Source organism: Ahaetulla prasina, chromosome 4, assembly GCF_028640845.1.
Source record: "Ahaetulla prasina isolate Xishuangbanna chromosome 4, ASM2864084v1, whole genome shotgun sequence".
Taxonomy (NCBI): domain Eukaryota; kingdom Metazoa; phylum Chordata; class Lepidosauria; order Squamata; family Colubridae; genus Ahaetulla; species Ahaetulla prasina.
The window spans coordinates 150,595,943-150,615,788 of record NC_080542.1 but is presented as its reverse complement, the minus strand read 5'-3'; the positions used below and the strand labels follow the sequence as shown (position 1 = coordinate 150,615,788).

Sequence of the window (19,846 nt, the reverse complement as noted above, 5' to 3'; positions counted from 1 at the left end):
TTGCATTTTTTCTATTACTTTAAACAAAAACTGCCAATCCAATCTGTCAAAGGCTTTTTCAGCGTCCAAAAAAAAGAGTGCTGCTGAGACTTGGTTGTTTTGTTCCAAATATTCAAGTAAATTTACAATTTGCCTCACATTATATCTCATCTGCCTACCCTTAATAAATCCTGATTGATCATTATGAATTATTTGATTCATCACTGGCATTAATCTATTAGCAAGTATCTTGGCAAATATCTTGTAATCAGTATTTAAAAGTGATATAGGCCTATAATTCTCTGCTTTAATACCATCTCGATCTTCCTTCTTTTGTATTAACAAAATAAAAGCTGTCCTCCATGAAGGGGGAACATCCCCTCCCATTTGAATTTTATTAAATAACTCTTTAAGTGGTTCAACCATCTCATTTTGTAAATTTTTATAATAAACAGCTGTTAAACCATCTGTACCTGGTGCTTTACCGATTTTAAGCTGCTTAATTGCTAACAAAATTTCCTCTGAAGTAATTAATTGATTCAATTCTTCCCTTTGATTTTCTGTAAGCTCACAAATATCTTGTTGTTGTAAATATCTTTCTATCTCTGTATCATCAATCATATCCCTAGTATATAAATTAGTATAATACTCTAAAAACGCTTTTTGAATCAAATTCTTTTGATACACTTCCTTGCCCCTATATTCTATTTTATCAACCGTTCGTGATTTCTGTTTTTTCCTTATTAAATAAGCAAGCCATCTTGTTAGCATTATTGAACGTATTATGTTTTACATATTGTAAATTAATTGCTACTTGATCTGCCATCAACATGTTAAACTGACCTCTTAATATATTTATTGATTCTTTTATTTTACTATTTCCTGGGCTATTTATCAATAACTGTTCTTTCTTTTTAATTTCCTCTTCCAATTTCTTTTTCTTTTTCTGCATTTTATTTTTATATTTAATATTCATTTGTATAAGATTTCCTCTCATATAAGCCTTACTAGCATCCCAAATCATCTCTATAGATGTCTCTTTTTTCATATTCATAATAAAAATTCTTTCATTTGCTTTTTACATTTATTTACATTTTGTTCATATTTAAACAAATTCTCATTCAGCCTCCATGATCTCCTAGCCTCCTTTTCCCAATTAAATTCAATCCAAACCGGACTATGATCAGATAGAGTTCTTGAACAAATCTTCGTCTTCTTCACTCTGGAGTACAAATCATTAGAAATCAAAATAAAATCAATCCTCGAAAATGATTGATGCCTGTCAGAAAAGAAGGTAAAATCCCTCTCTTCTATATTATGTTCTCTCCAAATATCTCTTAATTCCAAGTCCTCCATCATTTCAAAAAAAGCCTTTGGTAGTTTCGCCCAGCTTGAAATCTTCCTTAAATTTTTTTTGTCTTTTTGAGTATCCAACACACCATTCCAATCACCCATTAATATATATGATTTATAATCCCAAAATACCATTCTTTTATGTAAAAACTTGAAAAAAATTTCTTGTTGTTGATTCGGAGCATTAATAATGTCTTCTTTCCCTCCAACAAAAGTTCAATAGCAATGTATCTTCCTTGTTTATCCACCTCAATTAATTTTGCTGATATATCCTTCTTTATATATATAACTAAACCGTTTTTTTTTTCCAAAGAGGAGGCAACAAAATGTACTCCCAATTTTGAGTTTATCAAATATTTCTGGTCTAAAGATCTAATATGTGTTTCTTGTAAACAGGTAATATCATTTTTAAATTGTTTCAAATAATGAAATACTTTCCTTCTCTTCTGTGGTGAATTCAAACCATTAACATTCCAAGATAATAGTTTAATTGCCATTATCGGCCAAAGGAAACTTTTGGAACACCAGCCGCAGATCACATTTTGCTTTAGGCCTTGCTCCTTCCACTGTTTCCATTGTAGTAGTTGCCAATTGTTGTTGTGCCTTTACCTCTTGTTCCTTGCGTTTAGCAGCAGCTCTTGCCAGCCTTTGTTCCTTTGGATCTGAACCCGTCATAGGTATTTCCAACACTTGTAATAAATCTTCTTCCATCACAATCTGTTCTTGTACCTGCTTCACTTCTCTTTCCTTCACTTCAGCCTCCCTTCTTCTAGCTTCCAATGAGGGAAGACTTCCAGCTTTTAATGCCTCAACCTAAAATTCTCTTGCTTTTCCAACTGCATTGAGACAATGTACTTTCCCTGCATAATATACTATTATACCAGTTGGGATATCCCATCTATATTCAATCTGGCGTTTTTTAATTTAATTCACCAGGAAGGCAAATTCCTTCCTAGCCCTTAACATTTTTGGTGGAATTTCCTTTAATATTAAGATATCTTGACCAGCAACCTGAATCTTCTCTCCTTATATGAAGCTTGCAGAATCTGATTTCTCGCTGTTCTATTTGTAAAACAAATAACAACATCCCTTGGCAACTTTTTTTGCCTTGCTATCCAAGAATTCACACGATATATTTTGTCAATTTGATAAGCCACATCTGCTGGATGGGCTACTAATATCTCAGCAAATACTTCAGAAAAAATTTCCCTTAAGTTCTCTTCTCTATTCTCCTTTAAACCGCGGATTCTTAAAGCAAATTCCATATTTCTGTATTGTATCAAAACTATTTCATCATCTGTTTTTTCCATTTTACTTTGAAATTCAGCCATTTTATTTTCTAATTTTGAGTTAAATTGCTTGGTTTCCTCAACTTCCTCTTCTAATAAAATCACATTTGTTGCCAAACTTTGTACTGCAATTACAAATCCTTCTTTAACTTCTTTATTTCCCACTTGAATTTCTAATATCTGCTCTTTCATTTCAGACATCTCATCAGTTATTACTTTAAATTTTTCTTGTATAAAGTCCTTCAAGTTCTCCTGTAACGCCTCCAAATTCAATGTTCTAGTATCTGCTGTATGAGCTGGAGAGGCACCAGCTGATGAAATTCCAGAGCCCTTTGTTACAGTAGACTTTAATTGTTTGGCTGCCATCTTCTATAAAATTGTTTTTTTATTTATTTATTTCCAACTTAATATTCACTTCTTAACCTCTAAAAAACACAGTCTTTTAAAGCAATATTTAAACATCTCCCCTAGATTCTATCAGCAGGCAGCAAGGAGTTAAAGTAGCAAACAACATGCAATTTACCAGCGGCAGGCGGCAAGCAGTAAAAGTTCTATCACTTTCGCTTTCCACTTGTTAGCTTGTTAACAATTCGCCTCCATTTTCTTGCTATTTTCAAGCTTGTTACAAAGTAACGGGGAATTGGCTTGGCTACTTGCATAAAGTTCTCCCACTTTCGTTCTGTCCTGTATAATCCTTTATTGTCCAAAATAAATCTCGGCGTTTGGTCGTGGTGATTGATTCTGCCAAAGCAGAAAAATCCTCGGATCTGGAGCACTTTGGGAACTTTGAAGGGAACTTAACCCTTCAAACCCCTTTTTTCTCAGGGGTTTTAGGGAAGTTCTACCTCTACCCTGCAGTTCACCTCCTCTTCTTCTCCTGAAGAGGGTTTTTTTCAAACCGCTGGATGGCAGATTTAAGCTGTCCTAGCAATTCCACATAATCCAGAAGTTGGTGATCGTAAAGATCACCGCCATTACCTATGGTGCCAAACCGGAAGCCTCACTGCCTTTATTCTTGATCCTCGGTTGCATAAACGGAGGCATAGATGTTGTGGTTCACCAGCAGCCTGCTGAGCCGGCAGCAGAGTCGGATAGTGAGGAGGCTGGGGAGGACAGTGGGTCAGTCTGGGAGTCAGGGGAAAGCCCTGATCAGGGCTCTGTGTCGGAGGCAGAGATAGGGCCAGGGCCATATGAGAGCAATGCACAGACTCCAGAGTCTCCAGAGGCGGACGGCAGAGAGGCAGAACAGGAGGAACCTGTTCCTAGTGCACACATGCGAAGAGCTGCCAGCAGGCAAGAGCAGCTAAAGCAAAAAGGACGACTCAGGAGTAAGGCCAGGAGATGATTGGCCCCTCCCATAAGGCTTAAAAGAGCAGCAAAAGCTCTTGGGCTCTTTGTAGGAAAGGAACGTTGCTACATTTGTTTCTAGTCGGCATCTCTTGTTTCTGAACTTCATGGGGCTTTGCCAAGAAAAGTCGAAGTACTGTCCCGGTGCCTGGAAGCCATACGGGTCTGAATGGGGAGAAACAGGCTCAAGCTCAATTCCTCCAAGATGGAGTGGCTGTGGATGCCGGCACCCCGGTACAGTCAGCTGCAGCCACGGCTGACTGTCAGGGGTGAGTCATTGGCCCCGATGGAGAGGGTGCGCAACTTGGGCGTTCTCCTGGATGGGCGGTTGTCTTTTGAAGATCACTTGACGACCGTTTCCAGGAGACCTTTTTATCAGGTCCGCCTGATTCGCCAGTTGCGCCCCTTCCTTGACCGGGATGCCCTATGCACGGTCATTCATGCTCTTGTTACCTCTCGCTTGGATTACTGCAATGCTCTCTACATGGGGCTCCCCTTGAAGAGCACCCGGAGGCTCCTGTTGGTCCAGAATGCAGCTGCGCGGGTGATAGAGGGAGCCGTTCGTGGCTCCCATATAACACCACTCCTGCACAGGCTGCACTGGCTACCTGTGGTCTTTCGGGTGCACTTCAAGGTGTTGGTTACTATCTTTAAAGTGCTCCATGGCTTAGGGCCGGGTTACTTACGGGACCGCCTACTGCTACCGATTGCCTCTCACTGACTCGTGTGCTCTCACAGAGAGGGACTCCTCAGGGTGCCGTCCGCCAAGCAATGTCAGCTGGTGGCCCCCAGGGGAAGGGCATTCTCTGTGGGGGCTCCCACCCTCTGGAATGAACTTCCCCCAGGACTCTGTCAATTGCCTGACCTTCGGACCTTCCGCCGCGAGTTGAAGACATACCTATTTATTCGCGCAGGACTGGCTTAGAAATTTTTAGTTTTTAATATTTGGATGTAAATTTTATGGGGTTTTATGGTTTTAAATGGATTTTAATTGGGCCTTATATTTAATAAGTTTTTTAATTATTGTTTTATTGTGCACATTTTATTGTTTTATTTTGGCTGTGAACCGCCCTGAGTCCTTCGGGAGAAGGGCGGTATAAAAATCTAATAAAATCTAAATCTAAATCTAAATCTTTGGCAGGGTTCCAAAGAAGACAAATGTTTGTGATAAGGCCGAAGGACTTTTTCTGAAGAACTTGTTTTGGAATTAATTTGGACTAAGCTGGGAATGAAGTAATTCCCAGCTGTTATAATAAAATAGGGTTTTTTTAAAAGACTAATTGTGTCTTTTATGCATAAGTGAGCCTAGGTCACAACAATAGAATCATATCAAAAAAGTTTTTTTATTTCCATTTTCCAACATCATATTTATGTACAATCTGTTATCCATCATTAATCATTAATTTTTTATTTATTGCTGATTCAGTCCTGCCCGACTGCCACTTCCTTTCTTCACAACCTCCCTCTACCTTCTCCCCTTCCTTCATCTCCTTCACTTTACTACTTCCTCTCCTCCTTCTCCACTCCTCCCTTCTTCCACCCTTTCTAACCGTCTTATTCCCCTCCTCCTTCTCACCTTTTTCCTACCTTTCTTCCCTCATTCTACTCCTCTCTCCCTTTCCTTCTGAAATGGCAGTCGAACAGTCCCAATTTCATTTCAAATTTTAATTTCATATCTTCAATCATTACTGTATATTGATAACCAATCCATGTATAATTTTCCACCCCTCTCCCCCTCCCTCCCCCCTTCCCCCTCCGGACTTCCCAGAGCAAATACTGGGTATTATAATCAACAATCTCAAGCTAAGATATACTAAATATACATAAACTCCCACCCCTCTCTAAAACTTTAAATCCCCTTACAATAAAAATAAAGATAAGAAAGAATTTAAAAAAAGGAACAATACAAATACAATCTTCCCTTCATAGATTACTTCTTACAGTCCATTTTTAAAATTAGACCATCTTCTCAAGTTCAAATTTTCTCCACTTGTATATTTCTTCAAATTTCGTAAGTCCATTTCTTAAATTACAGTCCATCTTCTCGGGCTCAAATTTTCATCACTTATATATTTCTTCAATTGTCATAACGTTTACTGTCCAGTCTTCCAATATTACTCCATCAATCAAATATCATTACGAATAAAGTCTCTCAGATACGATGTTTCTAACTTAACTTCATAACTTTATAGATAGCAAAACTTATATCCAAGGCATATCAATTAAAACAAATAATCATTTAAGTTACATCCAAAATATAACAATAAACAATTAACATCATTACATCCACATTATCTAAATTCATAAATTTTACTTTCCATCCTTCAAAATTAAACAGTATCATCTCATAGATTTATACCTTACAAATAACAAATAACAAAAATCCTATAATTTATATCCTAAACAAATCAATTCTAAAGATTAACTATAATCATCATATTCACATCTTAAACATTCCTCCCCTCTCCTATTCTATTTTCCATCATCTCCAAACCAGTTAACTTAGCATCTAACAACAAAGGATTCCCACTCTTTAAAACATTAGTGTAAAAATCTCTTGCTTTCATAACTATACTAAGAAAATACTTTCTACCTTTAAAATTCACTGACAAACCCATTGGAACTTCCCATCTAAAATATATTTGATGTTTCTTAAACTCATCCACTAAAAAAGCAAATTCTCTTCTCTTTCTTAACATTTTAGGAGGAATTTCCTTCATCATTTTTATATCTTGTCCCAATATTTGAAATTTGTTTTTATAAAAGGCTTGCAAGATTTCATACCTAACCTTTTTAGTTGTAAAATAAATAACCACATCCCTTGGTAATCTATTTTGTCTTGCCCACCAAGAATTAACACGATAAATTCTTTCAATATTAATCTCAAAGTCTTCTGGCTCCACACCCTTTATCTGAGCAAAAGCTTGCATAAAAATCTCTTTTAAATTTTCCTTCCTACCTTCCTTCAACCCCCTCACCCTTATAGCATATTCCATTAATCTATATTGTAATATTACTCTTTCTTCATCTGCCCTATCTACCTTAGCCTGTATATCTTCTATCTTATTATCTAAGTTCCAGTTATTTTGATTCTTTTGAATTTCCTCTATTTGCAACTCTAAATTAACTTTATTGAGTTCTTCCAAACTATCCTCCATCTGAATACAAGACCTTAATATTTGCGAAATTGCATCCTTTACCATTTTCATTTCCCTCTTCTGCTCTTCCACCACTTCCTTAAAATCCGACATCTCTTTCTCTATTTCATCAAATTTTTGATCTATTTCTGAAAGATGAGCCTCCAGAAACTCCTGTAAAAAATTCCTTAATTCCTCTTTAATACCTTCTTTTAATTTTCGTATCTGAACTGAAGAAGTTTCAAAGTTTTTAGTGGCTTTTGGACAAAAAAGGGGTTTAAAAGAAAAGATTCAAAAGGCTTTTCTTCTAAATCACTATAATTCCAAAGAAGAAGAAAAAATATAAATCATAAAATTCTCATTTCTTCCATCTAGTCAGTATCTTCTTGTAAACCTCCTGGTTCCACACTGGCTGTTAATAAGCATTTCCTTAACTTTCGTTTCCAATACATAAATCGCCATTTGCTTGCATTCCATAAAATGCCATTTGCTTTCTTCTCTCCTATCTTTGCAACAAATGTATCCTCTATTAGGGGCTTACAGTCTTCTTGCAAACAAATGCTAGAACTCCAGTTTCTGCTCTATCCGCGTTACAATCCATCACAAATCCATTTCTGCCGCGGAGATTGGACGCTACGTTTTTTTCTGCCAAAAGGCAGATGCCCTCCGGGTACGGAGCTTCTTTCAGGCATTAAAAGGAGTGTTCCCCTCAAGCCTCTAGAAACTTTTCTGGGGCTCCTCCGGGGGGCTCAACTTCAGCCTGAATGCTAATCTCTCCCTCTTCACCCGAGGGAGAGATTTTCAAGTCACCGGACAGCTGATTTACGCTGTCCTGGCGGCTCTACAGACTCACGGGGTTAGCGGTCTAAAAAAGATCGCCATCAATGAAGCGGAGCCAACCGGAAGTCGGTCACAACAATAGAATCAAAATCCTGTGAAGTATTAGTATCACTTTATAAAACTTTAGTAAGGCCACCCCTGGAATGCCGCATCTAGTTTTGGTCACCACATCGCAAAAAAGAGCTCAAGGCTTTGGGAAAAGTGCAGAGAAGAGCAACTAAAACGATTCAAGGCCTGGAAACAAAAACATACAAGAATGGTGGCAGGATTTGGGTTAGGCCAGTCTGGAGAAAAGGAGGACTAGGGGAGACCTGATAGCAGAATTCCAGGATTGGATGGGCTACCCCTAAGACCACCACTTATTTTCCAAAGCATCAGAAGGAAAGACAAGAAACAATGGATGGAAACTAATCATGGAGAGAAGCAACCTGGAATTAAGGAGAAACTTCCTAAGAACAATTAACCAGTGGAACAGCTTGCTACCAGAAGTTGTGGGAGCTCCATCACTGGAGGTTTTTAAGAAAACACTAGACAAGCACTTGTTTGGCATGGTATGGGGTCTCCTGCTTGAGCAAGGGGGTTGGACTAGATGACCTCTAAGGCCCCTTCCAACTCTGTTATTCTATAATTCTGTAAAAATCGCCTGCCAGAGCAGGGGGTTGGACCAAAACAGCTCAGAGGTCCCTTCCCACTCTATTCCGATCGATTGATAGCTAGCCAGGAGGATCCAGACCATCCCTGGCACAGCTGAGGCCTCCATGGACAGGCACTTTTCTGAAATGCTAGAGGGTTACCTGCCTGAGCAGCAGGTTGTACTAGAAGACCTCCAAGGTCCCTTTCAACTCTGTGGCTCTGTAAGACTTTCCTACTTGAGCAGGGGGTTGGACTGGATGACCTCCAGGTCCCTTTCCGGCTCGATTCTGATCGATTCACAGACTGGTGAGGAGCATGGCATGGTAGCTTCCCTGGTACCTGGATGAAGCTGTCTATCTAGACCCGTTCCAGTCCGGCTTCTGGCCCGGACATAGTACGGAGACAGCTTTGGTCGCATTGGTGGATGACCTCTGGAGGGCCAGGGATAGGGGTTGTTCCTCTGCCCTGGTCCTATTAAATCTCTCGACCATGGTATCTTGCTGCACCGGTTGGAGAGCTTGGGAGTGGGAGGCACCGTTTATCGGTGGTTCTCCTCCTATCTCTCTGACCGGTCACAGACGGTGTTGACAGGGGGGCAGAGATCGACCGAGAGGCGCCTTACTTGTGGGGTGCCTCAAGGGTCGATTCTCTTGCCTCTCCTGTTCAACATCTATATGAAGCCGCTGGGCGAGGTCATCAGTGGCTTTGGGGTGAGTTACCATCTGTACGCTGACGACACGCAGCTGTACTTTTCCACCCCGGGCCACCCCAATGAAGCTGTCGAAGGGCTGTCCCAGTGCTTGGAAGCCGTACGGGTCTGGATGGGGAGAAACAGGCTCAAGCTCAATCCCTCCAAGACGGAGTAGCTGTGGATGCCGGCACCCCGGTACAGTCAGCTGCAACTTCAGCTAACTGTTGGGGGCGAGCTATTGGCCCCAATGGAAAGGGTGTGCAACTTGGGTGTTCTCCTGGATGGACGGCTGTCGTTTGAAGATCACCTGGCGGCCGTCTCCAGGAGAGCCTTTTACCAAGTGCGCTTGGTCCGCCAGTTGTGCCCCTTCCTTGACCGGGATGCCTTATGCACAGTCACTCACGCTCGTCACCTCTCATTTGGATTATTGCAATGCTCTCTACATGGGGCTACCCTTGAAGTGCACCCGGAGGCTTCAGTTAGTTCAGAATACAGCTGCGCGGGTAATAGAGGGAGCCACACGTTGCTCCCATGTAACACCACTCCTGCGCAGACTGCACTGGCTACCTGTGGTCTTTCGGGTGCGCTTTAAGGTTTTGGTTACCACCTTTAAAGCGCTCCATGGCTTAGGGCCCAGGTACTTACGGGACCGCCTGCTGTTACCTTATGCCTCCCACCGACCCGTACGCTCACACAGAGAGGGTCTTCTCAGGGTGCCGTCCGCCAAGCAATGTGGGCTGGCGGCCCCCAGGGGAAGGGCCTTCTCTGTCGGAGCTCCTACTCTTTGGAACGAACTTCCCCCTGGCTTGCGTCAATTGCCTGACCTTCGGACCTTTCGCCGTGAGCTGAAAACGCATTTATTTATTCAAGCGGGACTGGCTTAAAAGTTTACTAAATAATTTTAATTGGGGTTATTTATGAATTTTAAGGGTTTTAAATTGATTGTTTTAAATTTTGGCCGTTTATGAAATATGCTTGTTTTAAGTTTTTGTTTTAATTTGTATATTGTATTGTTTTATAATTTGGCTGTACACTGCCCTGAGTCCTTCGGGAGAAGGGCAGTATAAAAATCTAATTAAATAAATAAATAAATAAATAAAATTAAGGAGCTGATTTAAGCCATGGGAAGGGTGTTCATGTAAGCTGTTCAAAGGTACGGTACCTGAGACCACCTATACAAAACCTTTCTCCCTCTATAATGGGCAGTTGCCCACCAAAGCCTCCTCATCTGGGGAGAAACTCCAGTGACCCAGGCAGGACCAGGGTGGAGGCCACCCAGCATCACACCAGCAAAGCGGTCGTGTGCAGGAGCCTTTGGGCTTTGCCCCAAGGATACAAATCCCCTCCCTCTTAACCTGGACCATGTCCCACAGTGGGTTGCCTCGGCCTTTTCTACTCCCTTCTCATATTTTTTTTGAATAATTTAGTATCTCCCACAGATGCAAGCAGCTGTTTACCTGAGTCAAGATGGTTTACGAAAACACCAGCTCTGCTCTCGGCTCCGTCCTCAGGGAATTGACTCGGAGCCTCCGAGAGGTAATTTTGTGTGTGTGGGGGTTGTGTGTGTGTGGGGGGGGGGGAGGAATCCAAGGGGACAATGCTGACGGCGGGGTCTCTGGCCACCCTTGACCTGACCCTCTCAGCAATCCTCAGGAGCCGATGAGGAAAAGTCACCCTTGCACAATTGACGTTGATTTTTCTTCATTGGGGCTGTCCCTCCACACGTTTAATTACCCTTTTTACAAACAATTGTAAATCAAAATGGTTGTGTTTGTGAGAGTGTAGAGGTGCACGGTTCTTCCAATGTTTTTTTTTTAATTTGCATTTATATCCCGCCCGTCTCCGAAGACTCAGGGAGGCTTACACTATGTCAAGCACTTTTTTTTCTCATTTTACATTTTAAATTGCCATGAGCTGCCCACTCAGTGTGTTTGAGCTATAAATACTGTAATAAGAAATCTATCCAAAATTTCCTGTGCAAAAGGTGGCTGCTCAGCTTCAGCGTGCACCAGCTGATTTTCGGACCTTCTGGGCCTACCAGAAGTAGGGAAATGGCTGTTACCTGCTTCCGGAGAGCCTTGGGGTGTGTGTGAGGAAGGCCAGTTTTTTGCTGTCCCCAAACTCCAGGGCCTCTCTAGGAGTCTGGGGAGGACAAAACGGCCTTCCTCACTCCCCCCTCCCCGAGGTCCTCTGGAGGTCGAAAGCAGCCCGTTTGTCAACTTCTGGCCGTTTTCGCCCTCCTCAGACTCCTAGAAAGGCTCTGGAGCCAGGTAAAAGAAAAAAATGGGCCTACCAGGCCATCGTGTGCCTGGAGCAGGGGAGGTCGCGCATGCATGCGTGGGGGTGGGGGTGGGGTGCATAGAACAATGGATGTGGGCACACACGTATGCAACCGCCCCACCCCCTCCTGGCACATGATGGCAAAAAGGTTAGCCATCACTGGTATAGGGTCTCCTGCTTGAGCAGAAGATTGGACTAGAAGACTTCCAAGGTCCCCTCCAGCACTATGCTGATTGATTGATGGATGGATCGACTTTTCCTTTCATTACCTGTTAGGGCATATTTGGTGTCCCAAAAGGACAGGACCTTTCTCTGGCCAAACAATCAGGGCCAGCAAATGAAATCATGGCTGGTTCTGCTTCCTAAGGTCTCCGTGCTTCAAGGCACGGCCTCCAGCATGGCTGTGTCAAGCGATCCACTCTACTCTGGCTCTGACAGAGCTCCCGCTGCCCTTCTTGAACCAGGAACAGGCATCCCTGAAGGACAGAGAAGTTGCAGCTGCTACGCCCTGTAAGAAGAGGTCCCCAATTTCTACGAAGGAAAAAAAAAACATCAAAGGCATTCACCAGAGACCAGTCAGCTGCACAACGCGACACCTGCCAGGTGCGTGGATCAGGAGGTGGCTTCTAAGCTTATCTGATCCAGTGACATCCTTCATCACTGGAGGTTTTAAGAAGAGACTAGACATTCACCTGTTTGAAATGGTATAGGACCATGATGGCGAACCTATGGCACATGTGCCACAAGTGGCATGTGGAGCCATATCTGTGGGCACACGAGCGTTGCCCTAGCTCAGCTCTAGCGCATATGCGCACATTGGCCAGCTGATTTTCGGGCCTTCTGGGGCCACTGGAAGTTGGGAAACAGGCCATTTCCAGCCTCCAGAGGGCCTCCGGGAGGGGGCAGCGGGCAAAGGCTGTTTGTGCCCTCCCCAGACTCCTAGAAAGCCTCTGGAGCCTGGGGAGGGCGAAAAATGGACCTACCGAGCCTACCGGGCCATCGTGTGCCAAAAGCGTAGGCAGCGGGTGTGTGTGTGTCACATGCGCACGTGCAGGGGCGGGGCACGGGGGTATTGAATTATGGGTGTGAGCACATGCACATGTAACCCCACCGCGCTCCCCCTGCTTTTGGCACGCGACAGCAAAAAGGTTAGCCATCACTGATATAGGATCTCCTGCTCGAGCAGGAGGCTGGACTAAAAGATCCCCAAGATCCCTTCCAAACTCTTGTTATTTTCTTATTCTGTAAGGGTCTCCTGCTTGAGCAGGGGTGTTGGACTAGAAGATCTCTGAGGTCCCTTCCAACTCTTGTCATTCTATGATTCTGTAAGGGTTTCCTGCTTGAATAGCAGGTTGGACTAGATGACCTCCAAGGTCCTTCCAACTCTGTCCCCCTGTGATTCTGAAGGGTCTCCTGCTTGAGCAGGGGAACTGGACTAGAAGACCTCCAAGGTCCCTCCCAGCTCTATTTGGATTCTGATACTTGCCTGCCAAAATCTGCCAAGAACAGGGTCCTTAGCGCTCTCTGAGTGAGCTTGGTGGTTTTCTTATAGACGTTGTCTTACCCAAACTAGGTAACATCATCAGAACTCTGCAAGAAAACCCCCCCAGCTCAGAGAGCACCAAGGACCCCTCACTTCAACCCTTAGCTACAAAGATCCACTTTCCAGATCAAAGGATCATGGAAAGACGTGCAAGGTATCCGAGGCTCGTTGCCCTTCTCATCTATTCGTCCGACTTTGTAAGAGGAAAAGCAAAAGATATGTTCCTGTGTGCTTCTGATTTCTCTGACTTTCAGTCAAAGTAGACAGAGCTCCTGGCGAATGAATCGGATAATATTGCCAATAGTATCTAACTCGTAAAAAGTGGCGCAGTGGCCTAGAGGTGGAGCTCTCACCTCACAATCAGGAGGCCGTGAGTTCGATTCTAAGGAGAGGGAGCTATTTCTCTCTCTCTCTGGGCACAATGAGAATATATCTGCTGAACAAAACTCTGCATCGGTAACAGGAAAGGCATCTGGCCATTCAAACACTCTGGTAGTTCCTGCCGCAAAGGATTATGGGATCATTAAGAGGAGGAGGAGGAGGAAGAGGATGATAGTCTCTAATTCGTAAGTGGAACTGCAGCCCAGCAAGGCTAATGGCGATATTAGAGTGCAGATGAATCAGAAGAACAGAGTTGGAAGGGACCTGGGAGGTCTTCTAGTCAAACCCCTTAGGCAGGAAACCCTCTACCATTTCAGACAAGTGACTGCCCAATCTCTTCTTGTTCACAACTTCTGGAGGCAAGTTTTTCTACTGAACAATTGTAAGGAAATTTCTCCTTAGTTCTAGGTGGGTTGTCTATGGAGATTCTCCATCTTTCAGGCCACGGTTGTCCCAAAGGTGCTTTTTCAAGAGGCAACTGGACTTTCTTGGTTTTTCTTTGAAGACATTTCACTTCTCACCTAAGAAGCTTCTTCAGCTCTGACTGGATTGGGGGGTGGGAATAGAAGGATTTGTAGGTTTCTCGGGTGGTTCTCGCTTTGTCAATCAATCAATCAATCAATCAGAGCAGATTAGTGTGTAGCAATATGGTGATTACCACTAATGAATTTCTCCAAATGCCTTTCCAGAGTAACTTTAGTTCATGTTTTGGATGACTAATTCTCTTAATAGACTGCAGGAAGGCTTTAGCTGTAATGTATTTTAATTTCAGCCAAACATTTATCTGTTTATATATTAAATTCAGAACCACAAATCACACTCAAGAGAGTGACTTGGGGCAGTGTACAGTTAAACTAGGAGGGCGTCACAATGAAGTAGGGGTAGGGGCCTTATAGTGCCAACCCATCCCAGGTGTGTGCCCCAAGTGTTCAGGTGTTCAGACACTTCAAAACCAGGTGTGTGTGTGTGTGTGTGTGAGGGGTGAAATGGTTTGGACCGGTTTGTGCGAACCGGTAGTACTAAAAGCTACTGGTTCGGGCAAACCAATACTAAAAAAAAATAAACTATGCGGCACAGCTGATCGTCGGAAATACCAATTCCTCCAAACTGGTATTTCTGATGCTCAGCTGTGCCGCGCAATTTATATTAGCTAGAAAGCAGGAAATCCTGTTTATACAGGATTTTAGTTATATAGATTTACAATATAAATTGTGCGGCACAGCTGTTCCCACCCTCTTCATTGTTCTACTTACCTTAGAAAAGGCTTTTTAAGCCTTCTTTTTCAGCGCTGCTTGGTAGCGCCTGTGGTGCGGATGCACGCAAAGCGCGCATTTGTCGTACACTGCACACGCACACGCAAAGCAAATTGGTGGCAGACGTTGGAGGATTTCACCACTGGTCTGTGTCTGTGTGCCGACTTCACATCTGAGGTGGGAGTGGGGTGGAGAATGTTCCAAAGGGTTGGATGATGGCCAGAAAACTCTCTTTCTGACCCCTGCCAGTTCTTTCACTGACCAGGTCCATAGGATGCTGCCCACCCTGTAGATGTAGTGGACAAAGATGCTTCCGCAGGTCACCTGGCCCCATGCAACGTATTTTAGAGTTAGGGTTAAGGTTAGGGTTAAATTTAACCCATGCATTGCATGGCTATGAAGTCCATATTCAAAGCTTTGATTTATTCAAGAGGGCAGAATACAGGAAGTCCTCGACTTGCAACGGTTCACTTAGCAACCATTCTGAGTTATGATGGCACCAGGAGAAAAAAAAAGACCGCTTTTCACACGTACAACTGTTGCAGCCTCCCTGTGCTGACACGGTCAAAATTCCGACGCTTGGGGATGCTTAGGAACTGACTCAGTGTCCCTGGGTCACGTGATACCTTCTTGTGACCTACCTCCCTTTTCTGTCTACCACTCCTTCCTTCCTTCTCTTTTTCTCATTCCTTTTTCCATTCTTTCTTTCTTCTCATTCTCTCTCCTTCCTTCCCTCCCTTTCTTTTTCTCTCTGCTCATTCTTTTTCTTTTTTATTCTCGACATTGTCTCTCCTTCCCTTCTTCCTTCTCTCTTTCTTTTTCTCTTCTCATTCTTTTTTCCTCTTTTTGTCTTTCTTTATTCTCTCTTCTCATTCTCTCTCCTTCCTTCCCTTTTTTTCTCTTCTCATTTTTGTTTTCCATTCTTTTTGTCTTTTTTATTCTGGTCTCATTGTCCCTCCTTCCCTCCTTCTTTTTCTGTTCTCGTTCTTTTTTCTTCATTCGTTCATTCCCTCCTTCTTTCCTTCCCTCCCTTTTTCTCTTCTCATTCTTTTTTCCATTCTCTTTCTCTTTCTTCCTTCTCTATTCTCATTGTCTCTCCCTTGCTTCCCTTTTTGTTTTCATTCTTTTTTCTTCATTCTTTCTTTATTCCCTCTTTCCTTCCTTACCTCTTTTTCTCTTCCCATTCTTTTTCCATTTTCTATTTCTGTCTTTCTTCTCATTCTCTCTCCTTCTTTCCTCCTTTCCTTTCCTTCATCCATCCTTTCTTCCTTCCCCCTCCCTTCTCTATCTTTTCATTCTCTCTCTCTCTCTCTCTCTCCTGCTCCCCCCCACCAATTCCCAGCGGGGGCGGGGCGACCGGGGAGCATCCACTTCCGCCTAGCCCCCCACCGGAAGCGCGTCAAGGCCTCCCACTACAGCGCCCAGCGGGCCCCGCGGCCGTCGCGCGCGGGTGACGCAGGGGCCGGGGCAACCCGGAAGCGCGTCCCGGGGGCTCCCCCTGGCGGCGGCGGGCGGCGGGGCGATGGCGCTAGTGGAGGGCGTCGGGGACGAGGTGACGGCGCTGGCGGCGCTGGTGGCGGCTCTGGGGCTGCTGGGGCTGGCCTGGTTCTCTACGCGGACAGGCGAGCGGGGGGACGGCGCCCTCCCCGCCGCCCCCGCCCGCCGGGACCAGCCCCGCCCCGCCGCCCCCCGCCCAGACCAGCCGCGCCCGCGCCCCAGGGACGGCGGAGGGGCCCGGGAGGGGGAGGAAGGGGAGGAGGAGGAGGAGGAGGGGGGCTCGGGGTCCCCCTTCGTGCTGCGGCTCAAGTTCCTGAACGAGACGGAGCGGCTGGCCAGGGTCCGCCCCAGGGACACGGTGGGCGCCCTCAAGAGGTCAGCCACGGGGCAGCCCCCCACCCGCAAAGGACCCCGCTTTCTCCGGGGGTGGGGGGGCATCAAAAGGAAGAGGGGGTCGCGGAGGCTGCCCTTCCTCGCCCACCCGCCTAACCCCTCCTTTGGGGTTGGAAGAGTAGTGCGGGCTGCGGTGGTGCAGGGGGGCTGGATCAAAGTGGGGCAGGAGTTGGGCAGGAGCAAGGGGGAATGGGTTCAGGGGAAACAGGGAGGAGGGAGTGGGAGCAAAAGGGGAGGATAGAATAGAAGAGAACAGAATAGAATTTTATTGGCCAAGTGTGATTGGACACACAAGGAATTTGTCTTGGTGCAGATGCTCTCAGTGTACATAAAAGAAAAGATACCTTCATCAAGGATGGGGGGGGGCAAGGGGGAAGGAGGGGGCTGGATCAAAGTGGGGCAGGAGGAGTTAGGGGGCAGGAACCTCCTCCTTTGGTGTCCTGGTCCCACTCCGAATAGTGCCTCCTCCGCCTCCCTCCTGCCTGCCTACCGCCTCTCTCCTTCCTCGCCCTCTAGGCTCTACTTCCCAGGCCAGGAGCAGCTGGTCCGCCTCATCTACCAGGGCCAGCTCCTCAGGGACGACGCCCAGACTTTGGCCGCCCTGCACCTCACCAACAACAGCGTGCTCCACTGCCACGTTGCCCAGCACCGGCCTCCGCCAGTCGCTGCCAATGCCGGCCCCCGGAACGACGCCGAAGCAGCCCACGCCGCCCTGAACGTGGGCAGCCTGATGATGCCCCTCCTGGTGCTGATGCTGGCTGCCCTATGGTACTTCCAGCTGCAGCACCGCCACGTCTTCACTGCCACAGCCACAACCTGCCTGGCCGGCCTCACCCTGGTCTTCAGCTTCGTGGCCTTTGCCGTCTACCGCAGATGACGCCGGTGGACGCCCACTCTGTGCCCAGACTCGGGGACGTCCGTTGGGGGACTGGGTGCCGTTGCGGGACTCGGGGACACCAGATCTCGTTGGGGGGATGCGCCTGGGCTCTGAGCCCTAGTGGGGGTTGGTGAGGACATGTCTGGGCATCTCCTTGCCAACCTAAGCAGTGGGTTGGACTGGATGACCTCCAAGGTCCCTTCCAACTCTGTTATTCTATTCTATTCTATTCTAACTGCCGGTTATTGTTTTTCCATTAAAGCTGTGAAGGAAAAAGGGAACACACCGTCTCCATGGTGGGTGCCGGGTGGGGGGGGAAGAGAGGGAGGGCTTCTGGTTGGGCCCTACCACCTCCCCAAACAAGGGGGCAAGGGTTCACCCCAACGACTGCTGCTTGGGGGACAGGAGGAATCGGGGCGCTCCTTTGGTGGCCTCTGGAGCCTCTTTAGGGGGAGCGGGCTGCAGTCCCTCCCTGGACCCCCCCTCTCATCCTCCCTTCTCCTCCCCAGAAGTTTGGAGCCCCTGGACTTGTTTTGGGGTGCAATTCAGTGGGAGGAGAATACAGGCAGTCCCCAACTTACAACAGTGCATTTAGCAACTGTTCCAAACTCCGATGGCTCTGTGAAAAAAGTGGGACTTGGGACCGTTTCTCAGCCTTAGGACCTTTGCAACCTCCCCATGCTTGGTGGCTAATTCGGATTGATGACCGTCACGGTCCCCAGGATGTTGCAAAACGGGGCTAAGCTCCCTTAACAAATCTTTCATTTAGCAAAATAAATGTTGGGGTCAATTGTGGCCGTAACTCAAGGACAATCTGTATTAAACTCAGCCTTCCTGGCTTTTTTCCTCCTCTTCCTTCCTTCCTTTTTCTCTTGCTTCCTTATTCCATCCCTCAATTCTTTCTTTTGTTCTTTCTCTCGTTCTTTTTCTTCCTTTTTCTCTTTCTTTCTCCTTCCTTCTTTTTTTCTCTCTCTCTTGCTTCCTTCTTCCATCCCTCAGTTCTTTCATTTTCTTTCTCTTTCTTGTTCTCTTTCTCTTGCTTTCTCTCTTTCCATCCTTCCTTCCTTCCTTTTTCTCCTATCCTCCTCTCTCTCTCTCTCTCTCTCTCTCTCTCTCTCCTCCCCATAGCTCTGTTACCCTTCATCTGGTAAATATTCTTACACTGGGGATTTCTAGGGGCTAATTCCCTTCCTTCAGCCCAGGAAATCTTTAAAGAGGCCTGACAACCACAATAGGGACCAGGGGATTTGTCATTAAGTGAGACATCATGCAAACAGGACTTGAGACACCCCCCACCCCTCTTGTTGGCTTCCCTGGTTCCTTGGCTGGTCAGAACTTGGCTTGGAAGGTTGCCAACGCTGCGGACTCACGGATGCTGTGGCCATCCTCACTGTGCAACCGCTAAATCGCAATCCTGTGTCCGCTGCGTCGGCCATAAGTGCAAGGATCGGTCACAAGTCACTTTTTGGCCCATAATGGTCACTAAATGGATGCTTGCCTGTCAATTGAAGTCAAATTGCTCAGGGCACGTAAGGGCGGAAACCCGGTGTGGGTCTCCCCCAACCCGCCCCTTCTCTCCCAATCTTGGTGTTTTGATTGCTCCTCCCCCCCAAATGCTAACTTGCAAAAAAAATAAAAAATCTTGGAAATAGGTTTTTTTGCGAAATAAAGGAAGCCAGTAGACATCTGAATGTAGATTGGTTTTCCATAAAATTGGACGCTTTGGCAGTTTGGCTGGTAGAAATCGCAGTGTGTTGCATTCTTTTTATTATTATTATTATTATTATTACTATTACTACTATTATTATTTTTCAATCCGTCCGTGATCTTCCGATTCTTCAAGAAGAAAAGCAGCCTGGAATTAAGGAGAAACTTCCTAACACTGAAGACAATTAACCAATGGAACAGCTTGCCACCAGAACTTGTGGATGCTTCATCACTGGAGGTTTTTAAGAAGACTGTAGGGATATTGGGTTTCCTTCCTGAGCAGAGGGTTGGACTAATGGCCACCAAGGTCTCTTCTAGCCCTCTTAGTCTTATGATTCTGTGAGGGTCTTCTGCTTGAGTAGTGGGTTGGACTAGATGACCTCCAAGGTCCCTTCCAACTCTGATTCTGTAATCAAGGAGAGAAACAATCTTGACTTAAGGTGAAATGTCCTTACAGCCAGAACCATTAACCAGCGGAACTGCTTGCCACCAGAACTAGTAGGTGCTCCATCACCGGAGGCTTTGAAGAAAAGACTGGACAGCCATCGGTCGGGAATGCTATAGGGTCTCCTGCCTGAGCAGGGAGGTGGTCTAGATGACCTCCATGGTCCTCTCCAGCTCGATTCTGGTTCTGATTCAAATGCTG

The 19,846-nt window shown here is 45.5% G+C and overlaps 1 protein-coding gene across 1 annotated transcript; it reads left to right on the top strand.

The window, feature by feature from the left end:
* The first annotated feature begins 16,187 nt into the window (after positions 1 to 16,187).
* Positions 16,188 to 19,285, top strand: TMUB1 (transmembrane and ubiquitin like domain containing 1). The gene is made up of 2 exons (XM_058179395.1): positions 16,188 to 16,598; positions 17,133 to 19,285. Exons 1-2 carry the CDS (start codon positions 16,249 to 16,251, stop codon positions 17,491 to 17,493), a joined length of 711 nt encoding a protein of 236 aa, XP_058035378.1. The 5' UTR covers positions 16,188 to 16,248; the 3' UTR covers positions 17,494 to 19,285.
* The last annotated feature ends 561 nt before the right edge of the window (positions 19,286 to 19,846 follow it).